The sequence below is a fragment of the Cheilinus undulatus genome, linkage group 6 (genome assembly GCF_018320785.1).
Source record: "Cheilinus undulatus linkage group 6, ASM1832078v1, whole genome shotgun sequence".
Classification (NCBI taxonomy): Eukaryota; Metazoa; Chordata; class Actinopteri; order Labriformes; family Labridae; genus Cheilinus; species Cheilinus undulatus.
Window position 1 is genome coordinate 26,398,750 of NC_054870.1, and position 18,500 is coordinate 26,417,249.

An 18,500-nucleotide genomic window follows, 5' to 3' on the forward strand; every position below is an offset into this window, starting at 1 on the left:
TAAGCTTCCATTTTATGTCCAACTACTGCATCACTTAAATCTCGAATAACTTTCATGTTGGAGCTGTGAAATGTTACATGTCAGGGTTGATTTGAGACAAAAGCAGGTCTGGTGTTCACAGCTGTGACTAAAGCTACAGAGGAAGAGAAACAGGGAGGTTGGAGAACTACGTGAGAATTTGATGAGTAAAGGATGTGACTCAGCACAAAGTCACCGTGCCTGAGGACAGAAAGAGGGAGAGAAGACGGTAGTGTGTCTTTGTATGTCTTGGTCCCAAAGCGTGTGTGAACTTGGCTGCCGAGTTATCAGTCAACATTATGTTGTGTTCATTGTTCAGAACATTCTGGAAAGCAAGAAAAGAGGAACATGTGAACATTGTTCCCTGTTCTCTTGCCAGGTGTTTGTTTTGCTTTGGATTAGTGCACATGCATGGTTACACATGATTTCATAACTTCGGTGGCTGAAGATGTTTTTCAGGTTTTCACTTTCTGCTTGTAAATATAATCACAGAGATAAGAAAAACCTTCAAGACAGTCTGGCTGCAGAATGTTCATTTGTGTCTCACTTCGACTATTATATGGCTTGAATCTTCTCCTTGAGTCTTAGTCCCTCCCACCAGAGATTCAAGGGGAGACTGGAGGAATCCAAGCAGAGGTCTGAAGACCAAAGAGCAATGTTTGACGGCCCATGAGACGTCCTTCCCTCTGCAGCGTCACGTGAAGCGATGTCAGTTTATGATGACGGTGCCTGCTGATCATCAATCAGCTGATTGTGTCTGCGTAAATGTGTACTGTATTATTCTAATCAAATATCCATATTTATAGTGTTTGGTCTCAGTGTGGGGTCACAAACACCTGAACATGAAGAGAAACCTGCAGTCTATTAAAACATGCAGACTCTTTCTACCAGCAGATGCCTTATTTTAAAATCATTTATTTGCCTTATTATTTATTGTGAAGACTAATGATCAAACCTGATGCTCACTAACGATCAGATTGATATAAACTTTGACTCCATGATGATTTAAAACGTGTTTCTTACTGACAGACTGCTGCTCTGTCTGACTTTAATTCTCTTCATAATCTAATACACATAATAAATAACTGATTACTAAAGGAAATATTTGTATCTGATCCGTTATGTCCATTTATTATCTGTTTTAAACTCCGTCCCTCATCTATTATTTATCTCTGCTGGTGTTGTGAAGTTGCATTGACGTCCACTGTGTAGCAGCGTCCAATCAGAGTGTGATATCCAACAAGGGGGCGTGTCTTTAAGTAAAAAGATTTCCAGTGAGCCTGCTCTCATGTTTCTCTGCTCATCGGTCTTCAAATCTCAGTCGGTCTCTGGGACTAACTGCTTCTGGTTTCAACAGAAGACCAAGGACTGATGAATTAACTACTTGGGATACGGCCAATGTCTTTAAAAATCATGTCTGCAACGAGTTTTGACGTCCACATCTATGAAAATTTCAGAGGTGTGTGTGGCCAGGTGAAAATTTGCAGCACAGGACCTCCACAACGAGGTGTGTCTGAAGAGTTTTACGTCACTTTTGACACGCAGACACTTGTGACTCTACAGATGCATCAAGCATGAAATAGGCTTTACGTAGCAAGCGTAGCTTATGTAGCTAAGCAGCTAACACAGATAAAGCTAAGCTTACAAAGCAACTACATAAGCTACACAACTTATTTATCAACGTAGCTATTGTCAACGTATTAAAGAGAAATTATAGAGAAAATTAGCGCTCTATTGGAGATCAGGGTTGGAATTTTTCCTTGTGGTTGAATACAAATGTGTTCACTGATGGGAAGCCAGTGAGGGATCATGTCGTTAGTCTGCTAGCATCTGGTAGGTTGTAGTGTCCAATGTGACACAGAAAATGATTCATGTCCATTTTTTTAACCTCAGCTAGCAGTGTGACTGAACTACATTGTAGTAGTGTGATTATGAATGGGAAGAAGGAAATTAGCCATAATGAAATGTCTTAATGGATAAAAGTTGTTTGACCAACTCCAGCTTTTTACAATGTAATGATCAGCAACCAAAACTCAATTGGTTGCTGAACATTGCAAAAACAATGCTGTCTTCAAACCATGCATAGCAAAAGTAGTGTTTTGGTGTAGGACTACCAAGCATTTACACTTTTGTCACAGGTTTTTGGAGTCTGGAGTGCTCCAGTCCCTCTCCAGCGCATCCCACAGATATGTTGGAGATACACAGCAGGTCTATTTTCAGCAACAACCCACATACCCCAGATTGATCCAAACAGCTGGAAAAACATGCAAAATATCTGGTCAACTTCAAAATACAACACATTGCATAGACCCCCGATCGCAAATCATCTTTATATCAACACCACGTCTCTACCTGCAGCACTAGAAACAGGTCTTCATAGAGCGACTGCAGTGCCTTTGATGAAACCATGCATCCTTTGTAGCAAATATCAACCTTTTAACTTCATGATGTGCTCACCCATGCTGCAAGCAATAAAATCATGGAACCATGTCGAAATGAACAGCAAATCAACCCTAAAAAAAATCCTGTGGTTTTTTTCACCTCAAAACTAAACTTCTATCTTCCATGGTGTTACATTACCTCTTTGACCCTCTGACCAATAGATGACCTGTGGCTTGTGCCACAGGGCAGGATGTAAAGTTGATAAAATAATGTGATTTACAGGTGAGAGTCTTTGCATTGTGTGGTTTATTGAAATTGATGGATGCTTAGTGTGTTTTTGTTTATATTTGTTTCCATCTGCTTTAAGGGGATTGGCTCATGTTGGCAGTGGGCTCTGCTGAAATTAAAATCTGAGCAGAGCAGAGTGTTTTGGCCTTTTGATACATCCTGGAAATGGTCCAGAGTGCATGTCGTGGATTTGCAAAGATTGCCTGGAAAGGATCAGTGTGTTCCAGAGGGCGCTTTGCAGATCACTGTGCAGACAGAGTATGTGGTATTTTAGGGTCATACGACTCTCAAATTAAGGCACAGTAGCTTTGGCTGTTGATCATGAACTTTAAATTTAATGCCACCATCAGGTCAGAAGATTTATAAACTTGTAGTTAGTTTTATTACCACATACAGTAAATCCAAACTCATGGCATCTCCACTCTTGCCTTCTTATTTGGTTTGTATAGGACCATTTAGGAAAATCTTGAGGCACTGAAAAAGGGCTTAGCACATCAATAAGTAAAAAAAAAAGACAAAAAAGATAAACCCAATGATGATGTTACACAAGGGTTGTTTTATTATCTTTGAATTTATCCACATATGGGGGGGGGGGGGTCTTGGCACACTGTTACAAGTTCTCACATCCATCAATGACTGTTGAGTGCCATCATGAATAAAAGAGCTGTTTGAGTTTCCTCGCTTTGAGGCATCAGCCAAGGGGCAGAGCTGCATCACTTCAGGCTGCAGAAGCCATAAAATGACTCACATCATCTAAGAATGCCCTCCCAGGTTCAGATTCAGGTCTTTGACAGAGACACCAAGAAAACGCATTAGTAAAAAAACATTTTGGTGGTGAGCTATTTGTAAGAGAAATTTGTACATACGTTTTTAATCAGCAGTGGTGTAAGTTAGTTTTCTCTGTATTTTCCTTCCCTCTTGCAAACTCTCTCTCTTTGTTCTCATTTTAATCCAGCCTCTCTCACTCCCCCACCTTTCCTTCTCAGTTAAACATTTACACAATGTGTGCGTGATTATGCGTGTGTGTTTGTTTTCAAACATCTGTAACACGCCGTGTGCATCTGTGTATGTGTGTGTGTGATGTGACAGTCCGGTGTCCGTGACAGTGTAGATTCATTACAGCTCAGCCCTGTGGTTAAAGTTCTCTCAGGGAGCAAAGCAAAAGGTCTAATTATCCTGCCAAAACACACAAATACACACATGCTCTCTTAGAGACAGTCAGGCACACACTCCAAAACACACAAACTGTCATCTTTCAGTAGGAGGTAGAGCTCTTTGTCCTGCAGACAGAAATAACTATGAGAAACACTACAGGGCAGGCGGGTGTCACTGACTGGGCTGCTTGTGTTTGTTTGAGTGTGAAAAATGATGGAGGGAGATGTGGCATTTTTTAACCCTTGTTAAGGCAAGAGTTTATTTCTTTCTGGGAACAAACACTCCCCACTTTTATTTGGATTTTTTTTTTTTTTTTTTTTTTTGAATACTCATCCTGGATTCTTTCATTTTTGTGTAAATCATTTTTACTCTCAGTGCATTTTTTATCCCTCTCTCTCATGACTTCCTATTGCACATTTCAATAACTAGCCAGTAATATCTTGCAGACAGAGTGTGATCAGATGGCATTTTTCTCCACTGGTGCAACCTCTGGAAACAGGGGTTGATATGTTGGCTGGGTTTGCATGTAAAAAACTGTTTTGACAGTTATTCCATTAGCATAATTTCAAAAGTCTGAAATTATTTTGTTAGTGATGTTACAGTTGTTTTGCTCTGAGGCAGAGAGGCTTTAAGGCTGAGGGGGAGAAAGAGAGAAACAAAACAAAGCCTGAGTCAGTTTGCGTGCGTGAGTGTGTGCACTTGAAAGTGTAGCCTTGTCGAGAGAGCTATTTTGAGAGCTAGCATAGTAAGTTGTGGTGACCAAACAAAATCACATGAGCTTCTTGGAATGGACTGACTCAATTTTTCCACTGTGAAAAAAAGACACAAGAAAAACAACAAGATGAGAAATTTGAAAAGCTTTGCAGAAAAAATGTATCGATATAGCCAGTGTGGCAAAGCAAGAACAAGAGTTTCAATTAATCTTAACCAAAATATAAGGACAATTTCAAGAAGAGGTAGAGCACATTCATGTCATTTGCTTAGTGTATGCCAAAAATGTTTACCAAAAGATTAACACAAAAATAAATATTGATTTTGGAAATTACCATAAAAATGCCACATGACAAATACATTTGAATGGAGAAAAAGGCAATTAAGCATGGCAGTAATCAAGTGCTCGTTACTGCATACTGCCATTAAACAAGAAACAAGAGGGTATCTTGGTCTTGATCTTGACTCTGTCTCGGCCGCCAAAAGTCTTGGTCTTATCTTGGTCTCTGTGCACTCTGGTCTCGGGCAAGTCTTGGTCTTGGATAGTGTGGTCTGAAGTACAACACTACCACAGGCTAAACCATCACATACTACCACAGGCAGTTCTAAATAACAGTAGAAGGAATGAACTGTAAGCTGCACTATTGTTGGTTAAAAGCAGACTAATAAGTGAGGGAAACCAAGAATTTAAATCCAGGATTCTAGTTGCTTTTTTTCCTTTGAACTGAACCCATACCTAACCATGACCCCATCTCAAGGTACAGACCAAACCATGGCCTCTTTGAAAACCCCCTAGCACTAGGGACAAAAATGTGTTTAGTATTATCTTGTGCAGTAGAACTGCAGATATTCGCACATGTAGTTTTATCTCCTTTGACAGCATGTTTTGTGTGCGGTGATTTACTCTCTAAACTGCCCTTTTTTGGTCCACTGGTTATTTAGTGAGTTGATTGGCTGTCTGCCCGCTCTCATATTGCATCACACTAAGACTATTGTGTGCAGGTGTCTGTATGTGATTGTGTAAAAATGCAGTGATTACACTCCATGTGTATGTCAGTGTAACTACATGTTGGATTCCTGCAGAAAGGCAGAACAAGTTTAGGTTTTGTGAAATATACAGTTTTTGGTTTGTGTGTATATATATATGTAGGTTTTTTCCTCCTGTAAGTCTAACATGAGGCTAAAACCAGCCAATCAGCCTGCAGTTTGTCAATTGAGAGGCACATCTGCTTCTAATTGCACTGGAAATTTAAAGCCCTGTTGAGACTGTTACATATGACAGCTAAACCAAATTAAACACTAGATTGTATACAAATTTTAATTCAGTCTCAGGTTTTTTTTCTACTTTCAAAACATTTAGGTTACTGCTGCTTTTGCATTGCAGTATATGTTTGGATTGAAAAATAAATCAGTGTTCATGTATGAGTTTCTGATATGTTCCTAGGATTTTTTTTTTCTCCTTTATAGAGCACCATGGTTGCTGTTATTGCTCTTGAATCCAGTCTTTATCCTAGCTTAAGTTATATCTTTCCCACTCTAGCTACATAGTTAATGCAAGGAAGTAAATAATAGAATGTTTGCCATAATGTCAGACAATCCCTTTGATACCTCAGAACCAGTTTGAAGATATATTAACACAAAATATGAGAATTTCCTGAAATATTGAAGAAGAGATGTGTGAGCACAAAGTGACCAACATTTCATGTCAAGTGTCTCTAGCATTGTTTTTACAAAAAAATTCATGCTTTGTGCAACTGTGCACAATCATTAGAAAAGAGACTAAAACTCCAGAGGATACCCCTTTCCTTTCTGCATAGTCATGTTTTATCAACACATCAACAATCTAGGTTGTTACAGTAAAACATGGTTTAGTGTGGGTGTTAGGCTGTGAGGATCCTAAATCTGACAGCATGGCCCCTTTTCTCATTCAGCAGTCTACAGACCATACTGACAGTTAAATCATTACAGCAGTTCATGAGGTGAGGAAAGAGCACAGAAACTCTGACAACTTCAAAACCGCAAAGACTGTCTTTCATAGCTACTTTAAGGAGAGACAAATCTCACGTGTGTTATGATGAACAGTGCTGCAAGTGATAAAAATGATTGTAAAGTTTTCACCACACAAAAACGTAGTTCCCTGTCAAAGAGTAGGAAGAGTATTACCTGGGAAATTAAATATTTGATGTTAAAAAGGATGTTTGTCTGAATACTGAAGTATTGAGTTATTATAATAGAGCAGTGGTTCCCAAAGTGAGGGTCAGGATCCCTGGGGGGGGGGGTCGCCAAACACTAATGAGGGGTCACAGGATTCTACCCAAAAACACAAAGCAATATTTAAACTGATTTTAATCCATAAATTTTACCCACTATTGTAAAAAGATATATAAACCATAGCTATAAAGTGAGATTTGTGCTTATATTGAGACCAATCACTCCTTAAAATGTAAATTTCTACATGATGCTTGCCCAACATCATAGTCTTAAACCACCTCCAAGGACAGTGTGAGCCCCTGGTTTCTGGAGCTGTTGTTTTGGGGGCCACAAGCCAAAATGTTTGGGAACCACTATAATAGAGGATGTTAAGTTTGAAAGATCAAAGCAAATCCCCAATCAACATTTGGAACTTTTGCTCTCCACTAGGGATGAATAATATTATAAGCATAATATCCGTATCAGAAGAAATGAAAAAAATGTTTCCAGGCTTTATTTATGCCGTACATATCAGCAAATGTACCATAAGATAAAGGTGGTCGCTCAAGGTGCTACACACTCAAGAGGGCCAACTGTAAGCCCTGAACATTTTAAATAAAGGTCAAAACATAAAAAATTACCAGACTGTCTACTTCCCACTCCTCTTACAGCTCCAACTGACTCAGCCTCTCTTTGCACAGGAGACACTTGGTGATCTTTACAATAAAAAGGGGCATATATGTCAGTATTAGTATTGGCTAAAATAAGTTAGAAAATATCTGCAAAAAAGCATCATTGTGCATCCCTGATCTTTTCACTTCAAAATCCCTGAGAGGGGATGCAGACCACCCATCTCTGATAGCCACTCTCATAGACCATTCTTTTGAGACACCATGGCTGCAGAAAGGAAGTAACATGATTTGCCAGATACAATGTATTTACAGTTTGGGATGGTTTTTATAAATTCAACTTTTTTTATAATCAAAGTCTAGCAGTTACATTCATAAAATATCCATATTGCAAAGATTACAGATAAGGCAATTTTTACAGTATAAATAAGACAGAAAAATGGTCAGAGATTTAACCTAGGTTTGAGTTATATATAGACCTGTTGTAGAAGAAGTTACATTGACTGTGGCTAGCTTTAGCTTTGTTAGCTTTAGCTGAAGTTAATATAGCTACACTGGCTACATAATTATAATTACTATATAAGCCAATGTAGCTAAGTTAGTGCTAGCAACATGAGCTTTAGCAAACATAGCTTCAACTAACATGGCTACATAGATAATGTATCTTTGGAGCTTTCATAGGTGCTTTGTGAGCTTAGCTTTAGCTACATTAGCTACATAGATACATAAGCAATATAGTTCTGTTATCTATAGCTAAGTTAGCTTTAGCGTTAGCAAATGTAGCTAAGGCTAATTTATCTACATAGACAAAGAAGATACATAGCTGCTTTGTGAGTTTATCTTCAGTTACACTAACTTTGTAGCTTGTTATCTGTGTAGCTTACACAGCTGACAGAGCTACGTAAGATGTGTTTGAAGGTCAGTTTTTTAACCTTTAATTTTTGGTATCCTGTTACCTTTATCCTTATTTTAATTCTAAGTTTAACCCCCTTTTTTTTAAGTTTCAGGGTGTATTTCAGTTCTGAGATAGACGGCATCTCAGATGAACAGTCTATTGGCCGTCAGAAATGAGCAGTCCGTAGCCAGACTGTCTTGAAATCTCTTAATAATATATTAAGGGAAATAGAGGTTCCAGTTCACCTTTACATTAGCACTTTTCATTAGCTCAAAAAATGTAACAGGCCTATAACTACACATCTCAATAGTTTTCACAAAGTGTGAGACAGATAAAAAAAATTGACCCAATGCTGGACATGAATGAACTGATAGAGGACAACAAAGGTTCTTAATTACATGGTAACTTCAAGCTGCAACACCAGTTGATGAGTGAAGGTAGAGTTTTAAGTGCAAAACTGCAGTTCCTCAAGTGTTCAAATGAAGCTGGTGCCAAAAGTACATGAAACTCTCTAACATTCATGTTAATATGTCATTTTTTAAAATAGTAATAGACATGAGATTGGATTTCGAACACAGTGACGACAGTTGATGGTCTTGCCTCTTTGGAAACCAGTGGGTGACAGCACTGAGACTATAGTTTATACAGTGCATCAGTAGTTCAGATGTCAGTTGTTTTACTTAAACAAAGTGGTGAACTGTCTAATGCATGGACAGCTAGCATGGCTAAGAAAATGCTCTTGCTTGTAGAAACCAGTGTATATAATGAGAGTGTGGTTCCATCAGGTTTGTAAAACAGATAATATGGATTAAAACAATTAATTAGCTCCCCTTCTCTGGTTTCTCTCAGTGTGTATCAAAACATTGGTCTGAGTGAAATCAGGAACGTCAAACTGACAGGAAATAAGGGACGTGTCTTGTTCACATCAGTATTCTGTTGTTATTTTTTGTCATCTCTTACATGTTTGTTGAACTTGATTAGAGTCAGGAGCAGAATTAGAAGCAGACTGATTTCTCAGAAAGAGTTTACTACTCTTTCCCCTCACCTGTTTCCTCCTCTGGCATTCAGGGTTTCTGTGGTTTTGGCTTGCTTTTCGAATTAAACCGCACAGCTTGATTCCTTGCTCACTCTTCAAGATCTGTTTTTTTCAGGGTCTTGCCCTGGGGAAAGAGGCTTATTCTGTGCCTGTTGATGTCTGGATGGTGGTTTACTCTCATCCATTCGGGCTGAATTTGAAGGTCTCCAAAAAACCAGGCATTCATCTTAAAGTGGAAAAACTGATTCCTGCCCTTGTAAATTTCTCACATGTTCTTGTAAATGCTTTAGTATGTGTGTAAGGTTTTGTTATTTTAACTTTGAGAACAATAGTTTCTGAGGAAGTTTTTCCTAGTCCATTGGTGTAATTGTACGACAAAATATGGAGAGTCTGAGTTCAGTCTTTAATTAGCACCTGGCCCTTGTGCATTCTGGTGAGGTTTCTTCATGACCGAGCTTCTGAGTGGATTTCCACACAAGGAAATTGCCATTGCTTTTCTATCCACCGGCTGGCCTGTTGTCAGTGAGAGGCTGCAGCTGCTGGAGTGATGGACTGAAGCCAAGGTTTAAATCTTTAGACTGCAGGGAAAGAAAGTAGAGAAGAAAACACCTGTTGCCAAGTGTGCCAAGTGTGTCAGAATGGTTGCAGAAGGGTTGATTAAGGGTTATCTGGAATCTGATCACTTAGTATGAAGTGTGTAAATCCAACCAAACTAATCTTAAATATCTTGGGCTGTTGATTTTTAGTGAGCCTCCTTCAGGATTTTCAAGCATATTCTCAGAAAATCATGCTAATAATACTTGAATGTCCATGTTGAAGGTGTTGGCTGCTGATTTCACATGTAGGATGGTAGATTTTAAATGTTTACCACTTCACTGTGAAAATCTTTTCTGGTTCTGGAAGCAGGTTTTCAAAGTGTCGTCTTGGGTTAGGTCTGAGAGTTCAGTATTTTGTGGTTATATTGTGGGCAATGGAGGATGCAGGTGTTTTGAGACATTGTGGAGCTAAAATCAGTGTGTCTTCACTTCTGTTGCTATGATTTTTGACTTTTTAAAATGCACCGAGCTTCCACTTCAGGGTTCTGCAATATTACATGAAAAAGATACACCTTTAATTCTACATTAACACCGGCAGCTATCTTTACAGAGGTTCTTATGTAGTCCAACACCTGTCATTAAATCTTAAACATATAAAGACATGTTGCACATATGTATTCATTCACACATGAGTGTGAGGAAATCACACCTGTAGACAGGGAGAGGAAGGAGAGTTATGGCAGGATGTAGAGAACTGTACTTACCTACTTCCCCTGGATGTAAACATGAGGTATGTTAGTGTGGGTTTGTGTGTGTGTGTGCCTTTGATTTTGATTCATCAAGGGACTCCAGGGTGTTTATCTTAACATTTGATGTATATAACATTTGGTTCAGAACAGTTTATAAGATGGAAGAAAATAATGCAAGATCTGATGGAATCAGTTCATTTGGACGTTAGTAACCACATAAAATGGCCTGAGATGGTGCTGTAAATGGAGGGATCCCCCGGGCTGGACACATCCCATATCTGATATGCCAATATTTACGTATAGATTTTTGCTGATCCAAAATCGTTGTCTTACTGGAAAATAAATCTTCTCCCAAGCTGTGACTCTCTTGCAGACTGAATAAGAGCCTCCTCAAGGTTTTCCTAAATTTCCCCACATTCATTTTACCCTCTACCTTTACAAATCTTCCAGGGCCAGCTGCTGAGAAACATCCCCACAGCATGATGCTGCCACTACCATGCTTCACAGTGGGGTGGTGTGTTTGTGGCAATTTGCATTGTTTTGTGTCCTCCAAACATGTCTTGCCTGATGGTCAAAAACCATAATTTTGGTCTCATCAGACCAAAGAACTTTCTGGTTCAAATTTACTGAGATTTCTTTAACGGTGGTACCTTCCCATATAACTTTTATAGCAGTTGTTGTATACAGAGTCTCTTCAGTCTCAGCTGCTGAAGCTTGTAACTCACAGGTGTCTTTATATTACAATTACCTGAGACACATTCACTGCACTCAGGTGACCCAATTACACTCATTGTGAGACTGCTAGCAGCAATTGGCTGGGCCTCTGTTGAATCAGGTCAGTTACTTTAAGGGGTTGAATGTTGAGGCAGTTTTTGACCTTACATATTTGTGTTTATTTGACATACTTTGTAGAATTCTGTTTTCATTTTGGCATTACAGAAATTTTTTTGGTCAAAAAAGCCAACAAATCCAAAAGAAATAGAGTGCAAAAAGGAAACTTATCCCCAGGGACTTATAATGTCCTCTTCCTTGGTATGATGAGTCAGCAGACAAGTTGATGACAAGAGTTTTTTTAAAGTCACAAATTTTGGTTGATTTGCTTCTAGCTACAGCTGATAAAGTCTACTAGCAACAGAAGTCATTTCAATTGGAAATCAACCATTTAACAATAAGCCACTTTATTTCAGAATCTTTTTTTAAATCAAAGACTTAGTTCATAGTTTTAATAAATAATAAATCTACAGTCTATCTACAATGTACAGGCTGATGACTGTACCATCAGAAAATAACAAACTCAACAGATAAATCTGCAGATTGGCTAACAGTCCCTCAAGTCAAGATCATCAAAATCAACAAATAACAGTTCAATCTCTTCATGCTCAAGAAACATATTTTTCATTCATTTCAGTGCCACATACTGTCATTATTATGATTATAACATCATCTGCTCTCTTTTCTTTCTTAGGGGATGGCCGCTAGACAAGGTCGTGTTGAAATCCATCCAAACCCGCAGCCACACATCCATCCGGAGCCCACCATGCTGCTGTGCGTGGGTCTCCTGATCCTTCTGATTGGACGGATTATCTACCTACAAGGATATACAAACAGCCAGGACCACTCTCAGGTGTAGCCTTTGGGGAACCCAGCAGACGTAGCATTTTTATTTTATAATGTATGTGTTTTTAACAAATCTTGAGACTCTTTTTTGCCTATGGGGGAAAAAATCCCTAACTCCTACCCTTTACCACGGAGGAAGAAGACTTCGGACTCTACTTGTATGCATTTTCAATGGAGATTACTTAACAACATCTTTGAGGAACTTCCTGGATTTTCACCTCTTCTTTTGTCTTGGTCTCTGAGCCATTGAAATCCAACCAAAGAGCTGGGATTTTGCACTCCTTTCCAGGACTTGTCAGTAAACCCTGTGGACTTTGAAAGTGCCTTGTACAGTTTCTTGTTTTTCTTTCAGACTTTTTAAAAAATGTTTTGTACATAGATGATGAGTTGTGTGAATGATCAAGTCTACCTGGGGTTTGTTAAAATGCATAGGTCCTTTTGCCGGTAAATTCCCAATTTTTTCCCACTCTGTTTCATTCCAGTCGCATCAGGATCCAGCATCCAAAGTGGGACAGTGATAACTGCACCTTTTTTTAGCTGAAGTGAACTCCCATAAAATCTGGAATATGAGTTGCACAGATATAAAATGGCGTCTGTTTTTCAGGATCATCCAGAGGGAAAAAGGTCTGAACTTCCCTGATGTGTAACGATCTCCCCCATGACATGCCGTTCCTGTGAAGTCGCTCTTTTAGTGCCACCTATGTCACCATAGGGTGTTTACAATTTTGTTGGATACTCTTACTGTTTTTGAGCTCTCAGACTGATGTGATATTGACAGTTTTGAAGTACAGACTCACAGCCTGCCCATCAAACTGCCCGCCCTCACTGGTCACTTCTCTTTATTTTAGGGTCAACTATTCCACAAGCTTTATTTACTGAACTGTTCACCACTGTTGTCTTCAAATGGATAAAATGGCCTAATAAGGGAAAAGCTGGTAAAATTGTCAATCTCCATCAGGTTCTTGTCTTTATCTCAGCACATTTTGCAAAGTGAAGCAGCCCCTGGCAAAACATATTTGGTCAATGGGGTTCATTTTCAGAAATGTCAGGTTGTGTTCAACAGGTGATTGTGGTGGCCACACTTGCAGTCATTTTACAGTTTTACTGAAAATTGATCACAACGATATAATGGAGTCAGCCAACTTTTTGTATGGATAAAATAGACATCAAAAGTAACTCTCAATGCACCAACTGTTACAATTGAAAAATTAAATGTTTCAACAGTGTTTCAAGTTACAGCTGTAAATGTTAATGCACATGGGTGTTAAACTATAGACAGAGGGATCTGTTAATGTGTGAAGTGAATCTGCCCAGATATGTTTTATCCTTTGCACTGCATTTAGCCTTGAGATTAACGTAAAGAAACAGATCCTTTATGATGTTGCAAGAGATGATTCTCGCCTGTTTAGGAATAGAAAAGCCTGTGTGTTTTGTTCTGATCAACTGGAGCCCTGTTAAACATTAACAGACCAACTCAGGATGTTTTCCCTCCTCACTAAAATGTTAAATTTATCCTAAATCATTTCTTCTCTAAATAAAGCCCTTAGATTCTGGTTTATTTAGAGTGACTGTAAAGATAAGCTTATTTTTTCCATTTCTACCTTTGCTCTGCTCATATTTAGTGTTTAAGATTTTGTACACCGATAAACACACATAGGAGCAGATTACCTCACTTTTCAATACAAAAATAAATGCTGATCCCTCAGATTTCAGTTAAGTGGTCTGAACCCCGAAACAAATTAATATATGCTGTTATTGAGTCCATTAAGCATTCACAAACTATTGATTTTGTTACTATTCAAAGCATTTTTCAATGATAGCCTCTGTTTCAGTGTTGGGATAACTTTCAGCAGCCAGACTGTGTGTAGTTGGCAAACACAGGTTTGTTGACAAGGTCATGTTATCCATTTATTAGCACAAAAAGTAAAACACAGCCAAGTCTCCTCGTGCCTGCCAGGTCATTAAACCCTCTGAGAGAGATTTCTGGAAAACAACCAAACATTGAATCATGCAGAGTCAAAGAGGGTTTTGTCACTGACTGTTGTGCTAATAGTACTGCATTAAAACACAGTGATACAGGCTTTGGATTAATTATACTAACAAACCCACTGAGTTTATTAAAATGTCAGTGCTGCTGTCATGTGATAATACTAAACAAGGACATATGATAAAGTGACAGATGAGTATTTCACAAAATTTGAAAATTCTCATTGTGAAATGTTTGTGACAAGACAGCCATTTGCATAGATCTGTCAACTTAAACGCATCAAAAATTGTGATCTTGGCTTTCATAATCACTAAAATTCTGCAGACTCATGCTTTGATTGTGATTATATAGTTTTTAATGTCTAATTTAAAACACAAAACAACCACAAAGAGATTAAAAAGATTACAAAAACATAAAATAACATTCAAAGAAACTCAGAAAGGCCACCAAAATGATGAAAAACAGCCAAAAGGTACAAATAAAGTCTAAAAATAAACACAGTAAGGTCAGAGAAACTCAGATTAATCTCAATGTTTGAATGCAGAGACACAAAAACAGCCACAAAGACACACACAACTACAAAGTTACAAATCAATACATAATTGAGCAAATCAGGCATACACTGTGAGCTGACTCTAACAGTAGTGGTGTAAAGTCAGCTTATAGTCATCTGAATCGCTTACAACTCACCACCATCATGCATGATTTATGTGCTCACTCTTGCAGTCATATCAAGTCATATCCTCTCTCCCACATGCAATCTGTCTCTCTATCACACACACAAACAGCTTTGCCAGCTTTCATAGTGTTTTAAGACATTATCTGACAGTTTACAAAGGAAAATGCCTCAAAGTTGAGGATTCTGATTGTGGTTCAACTCTCACTGTGGAAGTGGGTGGTATCTAAAGCCAGGCAAATACTGTGGGATTTCCTCCTCATTCTCTAACAGTCCAGGCGGATAGTCAGCTCATACTGTGCACCTGAATTGCTAATGACACATGAAGTTCATGCACGATTTCTGTGCTTACACTATACAGTCCAATGGACACACACGACCTGAGTGCTCACACTGTAGGAGTGAAGTCAGGACAGACTGTGACAAAAATAAGAGGAGCTGACTTAGGTTGAAGTCAAATCCTCTCTCTCTTTGTCCTTTCACTCTCTCACACAAACAGCATCACCATTTGTGTCAGCTGGAGGTCCATGGGTAGGCATATTTCCTGCTTGTCTATCTCCTTCATTATGGGGGGTAGAAGGTAGCAGAACGTTATTCCTGCTGTTTTCAGAGTGATTTAGGATGTTGTCTCAAAGTTGAGGATTCTGCTTGCTCTCACCATGCGAGTGTGTGCAGTCGTAAAGTAATCAAACATGCCAGAAATTAATCTAACCATTCTGGAGCAGCTGGTTGAGTCATAGTCTGGTCGTGGTCATGTCGTAATATCCCACTATACACCGCACAACAAATGACATATGAACAGGCTGTAAGTCGATGTGACTTCCAAATGAGTCATGTAAATAAAAAATTGTCTGAATTGGATGAAATTTGCACTTCTCTTCCTCCTACTGTGCTAGAGTAATGTGCTCTTATTCCAGAGTTTTATAAAGTGCCCCTCTCCCATTTGAACGTTTGAAAACCCAGAGACACGAAATTATATTTTTAACACACTACTCTGTTTTTTCTTAATGTCCCTGTTTTGTCTTCCTGGAGCTGCATATGTCTTCCTCTAGTCTTCCTGTGCACCAAATTGTCTTGTTTTTCTTTCCCTCTGCTGTGACATGAAAGACGCTGTGACTATGCGCTGATTTCTGATATTGTGCCATGTGAAACTGAAGACCTCATTTAGAAGTACTGTGTTACAGCTGGAAAGCACGGCAGGGTGGAAACTGAAAGATGATTTACTGTCGTTTGAAAGTGATATGAAAACCTGTGCTGATTCACAGCCTAGGTTTTTAGGTGTTACAGATGTGACATTCAGGGCTTTACATAATGAGACTGCTGGAGCCACTTTGACCAATCAGGCTGCAGATGCGTTTTTATAGATATTAGATAATTAAGTACATTGTCTTTGAATGGGAAATTGAGTTTGCCTTGTGAAAAGATAAAGCATATAAGATGTAGGGGACCCCGGCACACTGCTGTGTCATGCTTTGATGCAAATGCTGTACAAAAATGCATCTGATGAGTCAGAAACAAACTGAACAATTTCAAATGACCCAGTACAACTGTAGCATTATGATGTCTTGTGTATACTTCCATTGTACACTGAAAATATTGTAATTATGCCGTTTTGATTTCTTTAAATGCTCTAATCTTTTGTAAATAAAGCCTTTTGTACATGAAAAGTGTCAGAGTTCTTTGATTTAACAGAAATGTTCCCAGCAGCTCTAAGTATGTTTAACAAAGGAGTACATAATTCTGATCTTCCTGCACAGAACTCTAGTAAAGAAGTTCTGTTCAGCACTGCAGCACTTACACTATATGGACATGTATTGAGCCACATCTGTTAATAATTAAACTAGGTGTTGCAATCAGGTGTATAAAATAAAACACCTATCTATGAAGTCTCTGTTTGCAAACACTGGTGATACAAAATCAGTAGTTCTGAAGCATGGTGCTGTGATAGGATGCCATCTCTGTGTCATATTTGCACTAGGAATGTTTGTAAGTTTTCATCCTCGTTGGATATTCCACAGTCAACTGTAAGTGATATTGTTTAACAGTGGAAGCATTTAGCAACAACAGCAACTCAACCACAAATTGGAAGAGCATGTAAAATCACAGAGCAAGGTCTACGACTGCTAAGTAGCATGGTGAGTAAAAGTTGCCAACACTGCTGATTGTCAGTTCTGAAATTCCATTAGCATTCATGTAAGCACAAAAACTATGCAGTGAAAGCTTCACTGATTGAGTTTCCATGGCCATTAGGTGCAGGCAAGCCTCCTCACCAAGTCCAATGCCAGGCGGCAGATAGAGTGTTGTAAAGCACACAGACACTGGACTGTGGAGCAGTGGAAACATGTTATGTAAAGTGACGAATCATGCTTCTCTGTTTGGCAGTCAGATGGGTGAGTCTTGGTTCAGTGTATGCCGGGGAAACATTATGACTGCACTGTGCAAACCGTGAAGTTTGGTGGAGGACGGATAATGGTATGGTGCTGTTTTTCAGGGTTTGGGCGAAGCCCCTTATCTGTAGTGAAGGACAATCTTAATGCTAAGGCATCAGGGATCAACGGACAACATACTGAGGACGGTTGCTTGACTAATTACTGAAATAGTCATTACAATCCCATAATGTTCTTAGGAATGTAAAAGTAGTTCAGTACTCGAGTAAATATGCCGGACCATAGATATGGAGGAGCAACAGGAGTAACTAATTTCCTCGGCTGCCTGAACCCCTCAGCTCAGCTGTTATTTGCTGCAGCCTGAAGTTACACTACATTGCCAAAAGTACTCACTCACCTGCCTTGACTCGCATGTAAACTTAAATGACATCCCATTCTTAATCCATAGGGTTTAAAATGACATCGGTCCACCCTCTGCAGCTATAACAGCTTCAACTCTACTGGGAAGGCTTTCCACAAGGTTTAGGAGTGTGTTTATGGGAATTTTTGACCATTCTTCCAGAAGTGCATTTGTGAGGTCACACACTGATGTTGGACGAGAAGGCCTGGCTCTCAGTCTCTTCTTTAATTCATCCCAAAAGGGTTCTATCGGGTCGAGGTCAGGACTGTGCAGGCCAGTCAAGTTGATCCACACCAGACTCTCTCATCCATGTCTTTATGGACCTTGATTTGTGCGCTGGTGCACAGTCATGTTGAAACAGGAAGGGGCCATCCTCAAACTGTTCCCACAAAGTTGGGAGCATGAAATTGTCCAAAATCTCTTGGTATGCTGAAGCATTCAGAGCTCCTTTCACTGGAACTAAGGGGCCAAGCCCAGCTCCTGAAAAACAAGCCCACACCATAATCCCCCCTCCACCAAACTTTACACTTGGCACAATTCAGTCAAACAAGTACTGTTCTCCTGGCAACTGCCAAACCCAGACTCGTCTATCAGATTGCCAGATAGAGAAGTGCGATTCGACACTCCAGAGAATGCATTTCCACTGCTCTAGAGTCCAGCGGCGGCATGCTTCACACTACCGTATCCGATATTTTGCATTGCACTTGGTGATGTATGGCTTGGATGCAGCTGATTGGCCATGGAAACCCATTCCATGTAGCTCTCTATGCACTGTTCTTGAGCTAATCTGAAAGCCACATGAAGTTTGGAGGTCTGTGGCGACTGACTCTGCAGAAAGTTGGCG

General features: G+C 39.3%; 1 protein-coding gene across 1 annotated transcript in view; it reads left to right on the top strand.

The window, feature by feature from the left end:
* The window catches only part of LOC121511198 (bcl-2-like protein 11), a 30,558-nt gene extending 12,849 nt beyond the window's left edge, over window positions 1–17,709 (top strand). Inside the window, exon 4 of the mRNA XM_041789796.1 lies at window positions 12,055–17,709. Within this exon, the coding sequence (XP_041645730.1) occupies window positions 12,055–12,219 (165 nt within the window). The 3' untranslated portion in view covers window positions 12,220–17,709. The remainder of the gene's footprint in view (window positions 1–12,054) is intronic.
* Window positions 17,710–18,500: the final 791 nt, after the last annotated feature.